General features: G+C 34.1%; 1 protein-coding gene across 3 annotated transcripts in view; it reads left to right on the plus strand.

The window, feature by feature from the left end:
• The window catches only part of LOC111691062 (glycoprotein-N-acetylgalactosamine 3-beta-galactosyltransferase 1-like), a 32,459-nt gene extending 23,191 nt beyond the window's left edge, over nucleotides 1–9,268 (plus strand). For 2 of the 3 annotated variants that reach the window (XM_046956735.1, XM_046956736.1), the window contains exons 2-5: nucleotides 7,716–8,328; nucleotides 8,388–8,484; nucleotides 8,542–8,820; nucleotides 8,887–9,268. In XM_046956735.1, coding sequence (XP_046812691.1) covers nucleotides 7,754–8,328; nucleotides 8,388–8,484; nucleotides 8,542–8,820; nucleotides 8,887–9,081 — 1,146 coding nt within the window. In that variant the 5' untranslated portion in view covers nucleotides 7,716–7,753 and the 3' untranslated portion in view covers nucleotides 9,082–9,268. The remainder of the gene's footprint in view (nucleotides 1–7,715; nucleotides 8,329–8,387; nucleotides 8,485–8,541; nucleotides 8,821–8,886) is intronic. The other variant, XM_023453686.2, reaches the window with a different exon arrangement.
• Nucleotides 9,269–9,978: the final 710 nt, after the last annotated feature.

Below are 9,978 nucleotides of genomic sequence, written 5' to 3' on the forward strand. Positions count from 1 at the left end.
TTGTTCTCTAGATGAATTAAAATACTGGATCTGATTGCCAATAAGAATGGTCTATAAATAAATCAGTAAATATTTAAGTCAATTAGTCTTAAAATACCATCCATAGATAGACCTAGGGACTGATTTGTCTGATCTCCAACCTGTAGTTTGATTACAAGGTTTAAAAGCCCTATTAGGGGATTCAGTTGTATGCGGGCTAGGTGTAACAATGGACCGATCTTAACCATTTTCAATAGGTTTCGTCCCCGCGATAATAGTTATCTGAGGGGCACTTATTTCACGTCCTTTTCAACCACTGGTTGAGCTTCTGTGACGGCTTCTAATACACAGGTGGAAATTTGCGCTCCAGTATACTTGAACTTTGTTCAAGTACTTGAGCCACCTAATCTCTGACCATTACTGCCCTGTTGCCTGAGGGGCACTTCTTTCACGTCTTTTTCAACCACTGATTGAGCTTCTGTGACGACTTAACACCACCCCTTTGTGCTTCTAATACGCAGGTGGAAATTTACGTTCCAGTATACTTGAACTTTGTTCAAGTACTTGAGCCACCTAATCTCTGACCATTACTGCCCCGTTGCTTAACATTGATCCTTCGTTTAGTAGCACTTAAGAATAGTTTTAATACTGAACAAGAAATGTTGTTCTCTAGATGAATTAAAATACTAGATCTGATTGCCAATAAGAATGGTCTATAAATAAATCAGTAAATATTTAAGTCAATTAGTCTTAAAATACCATCCATAGATAGACCTAGGGACTGATTTGTCTGATCTCCAACCTGTAGTTTGATTACAAGGTTTAAAAGCCCTATTAGGGGATTCAGTTGTATGGGGGCTAGGTGTAACAATGGACCGATCTTAACCATTTTCAATAGGTTTCGTCCCCGCGATAATAGTTATCTGAGGGGCACTTATTTCACGTCCTTTTCAACCACTGGTTGAGCTTCTGTGACGGCTTCTAATACGCAGGTGGAAATTTGCGCTCCAGTATACTTGAACTTTGTTCAAGTACTTGAGCCACCTAATCTCTGACCATTACTGCCCTGTTGCCTGAGGGGCACTTCTTTCACGTCTTTTTCAACCACTGATTGAGCTTCTGTGACGACTTAACACCACCCCTTTGTGCTTCTAATACGCAGGTGGAAATTTACGCTCCAGTATACTTGAACTTTGTTCAAGTACTTGAGCCACCTAATCTCTGACCATTACTGCCCCGTTGCTTAACTTCCGGGACGCAAAAACGTTTACAACCACAGTTAAAGCGGAGGCTTTATCTAGAGACGTAACCGGTAGACCGATGTACAAATCCATTAAATAAGACTTTGTTCTTACTGTGAATAGAGTATTCTCTGACCTTAGATGGACAAGGAATGAAAATTCAATGGTATCACCCTTCATCCATCATCATATAACCCTTCACACTTCTCATTCATCCGCCACTCATTCTATATACAGACCCGCATCCACCTACATTTTGCCTGTATTTACATTTAACACCAACTCATTGCCAATGCTAAGTACCACAGTTACGACTTTATGGGGTATATGTTGTCATTCCATAATAGCACCGAACTTATCCCGAAATATAGACTTCACGGTGCATCAGACATTGAACAACATTCTCTTCCCGAGTTTAAACCACAATAATCAGGTCAAGACAATGTCCAAAACTTTGTCTTGTGGACAACCGGTTCTGTGGTACTATGTTCGGCCTCAGGTCAAATCATTTCAAAGAAAGAACGAAAATATATTTAACATAACCAAATCTATAGACTGATCTTTATGCCAACTAATTAGAATATAAACTGGTATATAGACTAATCTGCCTTTAGAAAGATTTATAAACTAGTTTATAAACTGATCGACAGACTATTCTGTAGACAGATCAGAAGACTTATCTGTAGACTAATCTATAGACCGATTTGCAGACTGATCTCAAGCTGTAGTTTTTAGACTGATCTATAAATGTATTTATAAGCCGATCTGTAAATTTTTCTATAGACTAATCTGTAAATCAATATGTAGACTGATCTATAGACTCGTCTATTAACTGATCTAAAGGTTAGTCTATAGACTGACAAATAGTCCGTTATACAGAGGTTTATCCAAAGTATATCACTATAAATTAGTTAGAGTGATCCTTAGTTTGGTAGCACTTGAGAATAGTTTTAATATTGAACAAGAAATGTTGTTCTCTAGATGAATTAAATTACTGGATCTGATTGCCAATAAGAATGGTCTATAAATAAGTCAGTAAATATTTAAGTCAATTAGTCATCCATAGATAGACCTAGGGACTGATTTGTCTGATCTCCAACCTGTAGTTTGATTAGAAGGTTTAAAAGCCCTATTAGGGGGTTCAGTTGTATGGGGACTAGGTGTAATAATGGACCGATCTTAACCATTTTCAATAGGTTTCGTCCCAGCGATAATAGAATACCATGTATCAAATTTCAATGTTTACATTGACGGACATAGCTAAATCAACTCAGAAAAAGATTCTGAGCCAATTGGTATACTTTAAGGTGGGCATAGGACCAATATTATTATGCCTTACTAACATCAGCACATACCCAATATAACCTCTCCACTTAAGTGGTGTAGGGTATAATTAATATATATAGTAAACAGATAAAGGATGTTTCAATATCTAATTTGCCTTTTCAGATTTGAAGAATTTCGAACATTTACATTTATGTTTAAAAACAATTCATAAAAAACTGAGTGATCAAGTTGGCAACACTTTTACTGCAAAATTTAAATTTTCGAGAATTTTAAAACACTAAATATTTGTTTATGCACATAAAGAGTACACTGAAGTTATTTTTTTATTATGTCTTCAATACTCATTCTCTTAAGCGGACAAACCACAAAATTATAAATTTGATTTTTTAATTAATTTTTACGTTTATATGTTTATAACGATGACTTCGAGTGAGTCATTTTTAAAGTTATTTTGTTATTGTAAGCGATACTTGGTAAATTGTTATTTTACAAATAGATAGTTGTATTGATAGTTAGTTATCTATGTAGGTGTGTGTGTACGTTATATAAATATATAAGTTGCGATTTTTTTAATTTTTTTTTGTGTGATGATGTATTAACACCGGCAAATTGTTATTATAATCGTTGTAAACGTGAAATTATATTTTATAAATAAAATTCCTTATAAATATTGTTAAAAGATAAGATATTCATATACCAGCCTATTATGTCGAAGAACAACCCTTTCATGTTGTTTATTAGCTCTTCTTCATTTGACCGATCCCGTTCAATTTTATTACCAAACATTTCTGATCTACAGAGAACTATATTTAAAAATTATACTTTTATAGATATATAATTGTTTGTACTCTAACTTGCGAACAGCAGTTAGTCTGATAAAAATTGTAATGTAAAATAATCCAATATATTGTGAATCGTTAAACGTGACTAAAGTGTATGACACAGTGAACAAGACACGTTCGAATGAATTGAAACAAAAAGTTACGAATGTGTGTTAATTGCGCGCGCAAGTGTATGTGAGTGAAGTTGTTGTAACTTGTCGCAATTCATACCCTACACTATGGTAGTGTGGGGGATATAGGCTTTGTAACACACAGAAATCCGGAATATTAATCGTTTTCAGAGATGAACACTATTGGAAATGATTAATAATCGGTACATTATTTCATTTCTACGCTTTAACAATATCCTCCAGAAATGGAAAATAACGTTTAATGGAAATTTTATCCAAAATCTCATATAAAGTCCTATTCAGAATGTATAAATATCTTAATAAATATTAGAAATTTTACAATAGTTGGTTTATATTCTATGAAGATCGCTCCATTTTAAGAATTACAAAATTTCATATTATAAACCCAAACAAATCTAAGAACGAATTGGATTCTAAGAAAGCTTAAACTGAATACTCTCCCAGAGATAAGGTTCACATCATATTGGTACCAGCCCACTCGGGAGTAGTCGGTAACGAAAGAGCGAATATAATAGCTTTAAAGGGAAGGAAGCTCGAGACAGTTAAGCTGACAAACGCAAAACCATTCGACGCAACAAAAGTTGAACTAAAAATATGGATGAGAGAATCCCATAAGACCTCTGGCAATAATGAAACAGTGGGTAGAACCACGAAAATCCAATGGGTGGCCCTGATGAGAGCAAGACGAAGAATCTCCTCAAAATGAGCAAGTCTGAAGTTAGTAAGTATTATAGTACGTATTCTGATTGGACACACAGGATTACGAACACATTTCTGCAAAATTGGACGTGCGGATTCAGACTTATGTAAAGCCTGTGGAGAGGGCAGTGAAACTCTAAAGCGCTTTCTTAGCCACTGCCAGGCATACGTCGAAGTTAGATCCAAGTATCTTGGAAGTTATTCCTGACTAACACTGATTGGAAGATTCTTAGATATTATGTTCAGGAAACTGAAAAATAATTCATTCAGTTCCCTTTTTTCTCATGAAAAGGAGCGCACAACAGGCACCATTGTGGCCTAGGTGTATTTCTTTGCACTTGATGTAGTAAATATCCTCCTATCAATCTAACCTTACCCAAACAAAGAAATATAGCTACTATAGCGTTTCATATGATCAGTCTTGTCAGATTATAATTTCTTACTTGTTATACCCTACCCTACACCACTGTATTTGTGCTGATGTTTGTAACGCACAATAATAATGTGCCTATACCCACCTTACAGTATACCAATCGGCTCAAAATCATTTTTTGAGTCCATTTAGCTATGTCCGCCCGTCTATGTAAACGTCTATGCAATTTTTAACACAATTCAATGAAATTTGGCACATGATCTTCTATGGTACTGTTGACGAAGCCTATTGAAAATGGTTAACATCGGTTCATTATTTCACCTGGCCCCCATACAACTGTATCCACGAATAGGGCTTGTAAACCTTGTAATCAAAGTAAAGGTCTCAATTTTGGAGACAATTCAATGAAATTTGCACATTATGTTCTGTGATACCGTAGACGAAGCCTATTGAAAATAATTAACATCGGTCTATTATTTCTACTAGGCCCCATACCACTGAACCCGCCAATTAGGCGTTTTAAGTTCATAATTATATTTAATATACTCTTATCTCGACAAAAAGCTGCAAAACCAAGTTCTATACTAGCCTTGATGACCCTCATGAACTTTATAATTATAGGGCCTCATTTGATCCCAACCCCCATCAAAATTTTACTTAAATATCCACAGATTTATTAAGAAATAAATGGCTTAAGTATATCCGAGGCAAGGTACAATTCAACTTAAATGCTTTATTATGAAAACTAAATCACATTTTATTCGTATACAGGTGTAGTGTAATATATGGTCGACCTCGCCCGACTATAACTTCTTACTTGTTTTTTTAACAACATTTCCATGGACTTAATTTAAACTCTTGCACATTCCTGCTGTTCATCATTTTGTTGCTGCTGCTGCAACATGTTGTTGCGTTATTTGTTGTTATTTTTTTAAAGGTCACCAAGAAAATCTGCATCTTGTAGTTTTTTATTTTTGCAGTTTTGTTGTAATTGTTTGTTTTTGTTTATTTTTATTACTTCTTTTTATGATTCTCTTCATTCATACACGAAAGTGTTAAAATTTTACGAAATAATATTTATTAATGGTTATTGAACCCGATAGTATAGCATGTGGTCGATACGTCCCTATACAAAAAGTGCTCATTTTATACCCTATTATCCTCTTCTAACAAGTTAAATAGAGAGTTAAAGTCTAAACTATCGCAATAGTTCAACTCGATGCAAGTTATCTTGGTGAATTGCTCATGTAGTGCAAGCACTTTGCTCTAGTACTCAAGCTGTCTAATCTCTGACCATTGTTGTCATGTTACTTAACTTTCGAGATTCAAAAACATCATTTCTGTTTACAACCACTAAGATGGAATGACCTATGGTTGTCCGAAATGATCTCCGGTAGGTTCTAGACTGGTAGATCGGATGTGGCTCCTGAGGCACAGGAAAAGGAGCGCAAAACATGCTCTTTAGATGCCTATTATTTCGGATTTGATAACTAAATAATTAATTGATGATCCAAAGTACGAATCCATTTTTAATTGACAAAACTTATTGCGGTGGCCGCAAGATCTAACTGTGATAAGCTGAGCATGTTTTGGAGTAGACCGCAACACACTTAAAGGAAAATCCCGTATAAATTAATGATTAACCCCGTTCTCATAAAGATATTAATCGCTTATTTTAGGTTTATTACTCACATTTCCCATACAAAATTCATACAATAAAGCTAAGACATTTCACTCAGTTCCGCCAAACATCTTACTCCGTCACATCTCAAAAGCACTTGAAATCTCTCCTATCCACAAAATACAAGTATTTGAAATTAGAAGCGTTTCTTTCCCACACCCACAACGTGGATTTTGAAGGAACGTCAATCAACTGACCAAAGCCCTACAAGCAACTGGCCATCCATAGTACCAGTTTATATGGTGTTCTGGTTTATAGTCCTTGAAGACTAGTGGCATTGGTGGCATCTCCTTACACCGGATTTGCAATACACTAAGATGGAAAATTCCCGGGATTACAATATTCGTGCCTTTGATAAGATCCCTTCTTTGTGCAGGTATTTTTCGGCGTTAATTTTGATCATTCCCGATCTACCCTAAGTGTAAGGATGCAAGTTTTTACTAATAAATAAGGCCCATCCCAGTAGTGAGGTCGTACATGAACCAAGATCGAACATGTGCACCTGAATGTTCTTTTTGCAAGACACAATAAGACAGTTATAAATCATATCAAAGCAAAAATAAAACGAAGTACTTCCAAAACAATAACATTTATCACCACTTCAAAAGTAGCACTAAGTGAATTTATTTACCTTCTGAGAAAGTGATGTTTATTAACGTCCAAAGAATCGAAAAGTATCTAATTTATTTAAATTTAAATAAAAATTCCAAAAAAGGAACATAAAAATTACTTCCTGAGAATGACTTCAGATGTAGTGAATTTGGAATCAAATAAAAAGGACTTTAAGAACTTTATCTTCATAGTATAAGTAAGAGAACAACTGAAATCTTTTTTCACTAATTATGAGCTCTCTCATTTACATACCCCCTGAACTACAGGGCAGGATTTGTGAATATTAAATAATTTACTGTCATCATCATCGCCGTCATAAGCATCATCCTACAGCTGATAAATAGCATCTCCGTCATCTTCATCATTAAAACAAGTAATTTAAGATTGTAAATCTTTACGGAATTAAATAGTTTCACTTTTTTATTGTTTTTTTTCGCAATTTGAAAATTTCCCATTCCTCTTTCACCTTGTATTTTACTCTTATGTCAATATGACTATTTGTTGTTATTATTTAACAATTAACAACAAATCGTTAAATCATTATTCAGACAACTCTCTTTTAACAGTGGGTATTCGCTAAAAACGTTTAGTTGTGGGTATTATTTAAAAGTTGATGTATTTCAAGGACCCACTGTATTCTTAATTCCAATGTTAATATTTTATATGAATAACATTAATATCGGTTTATAATTCAATATGATGTTGTATTTAAATGATTTATTGTATCATTTTGCATATTTATGGGGCACGACATCAATTGCATGTAAAAATTGTTTTAAAAATATATTTCATACACTTTACTACTAGAGTAGGGAGCTTAAACATGCTGACGTTTGTAACAAATAAGAATCACTTTATTTTTTCTTATAGATCAAAATCCAAAAGCGTCCATTAAAAATCCCAAAACAATGCATTTCCAAAGCAATATATCACTGCTACAACTTTTCATAACGCTCATAGTTGGAGTTGCCATTGGTTTTACATTTTCCCAGCTCTTAAATACAACTCAACACGATAACCTAATGATAACGACCTCAATGAAATCAAATCAAAATTTATGCAAAGATCATGAAATACTACAATCATTATCGAGTATAGATTCTGAAGAAATCATTAAGCCGTTGGAAATTTATGAAGAATCTAAGGAAGAAATCAAAAAGCTTTTAACAAATACAGCAATAACCAATGATCTTGATACAGAGATAGCGGATCGTTTGTTTAAAGAAGTTAAAGTGCTGTGTTGGGTTTTGACTGGACCTCAAAATCATGAAAAGAAAGCTATACATGTTAAAAATACTTGGGGCTCTAGGTGTAATAAGTTACTTTTTATGAGCTCAAAGGAGGATAAAGCATTAGGAGCAATTGATCTGAAGGCGGGTGAAGGACGCGGTAATTTATGGAATAAAACTCGAGAGGCCTTTAAATATGTCTACGATCATCATGTTAATGAATACGATTGGTTTTTGAAAGCTGATGATGATACGTAAGTTGCTAGCAGAGTAATCGCCTGTTATACATATCAAAAATCTCTTTATTTTACAGTTACGTTATAATGGAAAATCTAAGAGCTTTTCTATATAGCATGTCACCAAATGCTGCGGTATATTTCGGCAGTAAATTTAAGCCACATGTTAGACAGGTGGGTTTGAGAAACTTTTACACAAAAATTTCCTTACTAATATTTATCTCATTGTAGGGCTATATGTCTGGAGGTGCTGGTTATGTATTAAGTAAAGAAGCCTTACGACTATTTGCCGAACATGCTTATCCGAATCGTGTTTTATGTCGTCAAACTCCAGGCGGTTCAGAAGATAAAGAAATGGGTACTTGTTTGCAAAATGTTGGTGTCGTAGCCGGTGATTCACGTGATGAGCTTAAGCGAGGACGCTTTTTCCCCACCAGTTTGTATAGTCACATTATACCAAAACCCAAATCCAGTTGGTATTGGCGTTATATATTCTATGCTACCGAAGATGTATGTTTAGTTTGTTAGAAAATTAATTCTGTAATTAAAAAATTATTTATATAAATTTCCTTTCAGGGTCTCAATTGCTGTTCTGATTACTCTATATCATTTCATTATGTTCAACCCAACTATATGTATGTCATGGATTTCCTAGTTTATAAATTAAGACCTTATGGTATAGTGCCTAAAGATATTGATATGCCCAAGAAAAGGAATATGAGTGTTTTATTGGATAAATGGCGTAATGAAATATCGGATAATCCACTGTAGTCCATTAAGTTAGTAACACTAATGCCAAGTCATAGAATTTAGAATTATTTATTTATTTTTGTTACAATTTTAAAGCATATTGTGATTTAATAAGTTTTATAAGCTATAGTTATAGATTTAAATAAAACTATATTAGTTATGATTTAAATTATATATAAACCAATTCCAACTCTGGATTTACGACTGTAAAGTTTTGAATTTTAGCGCAAATTTCTGTGAAGATTCATAGATGTCTTTTGATCTTTGACATCTAAGCTGTCATTTGTAAAGGTTTGTATGATTGCACATAGATTCCAGTAACATATCTTTTATGATCTGTAGATCGAGCTTTGGCAATCACACGGTTAAACTAACGACCGTGTGATTTCCAACTGATACGACATAAAACATATCAGCTGATTCATTGAGGAACATATTGTGATTTGATAACTTTTATACGCTATAAGCTATGTGATTTGATAAGTTTTATAAGTCTGTCCGTCTGACTGTTTGTGTGTATGTTGAAATCAGTTTTCAGAAGACCCCAGATATCTGCGAGATCCGAATATTCAATAATTCTATTGGAAATACGATCGAATAGAACGCTATTTAAAATCAGTCCAATCGGTCCATAAATAACGAAGATATGAGTAAAAATCCGAGGCCACCTCTGAATATTTCATGAAAAATTTACATTTTTCGTGCATGCTGGTTGCATGACGTTACGTTACGTTGTTATTGGCTAGAGACATTAAATTAAGTACATATGCCTAGAGCCCGGATTAGACGAGAACACATTAAAGGGACGAGAACACTTTTTGGTACTTATTCGTTCTACATAAGGTACTTTTTAGAATTTTCTATAATAGTGAACTTAGAAACATGAAATTTAGAATGTAGGACCTTGACTAGGTAAGA

The sequence above is a fragment of the Lucilia cuprina genome, chromosome 2 (genome assembly GCF_022045245.1).
Source record: "Lucilia cuprina isolate Lc7/37 chromosome 2, ASM2204524v1, whole genome shotgun sequence".
In the NCBI taxonomy this organism is placed as follows: Eukaryota; Metazoa; Arthropoda; class Insecta; order Diptera; family Calliphoridae; genus Lucilia; species Lucilia cuprina.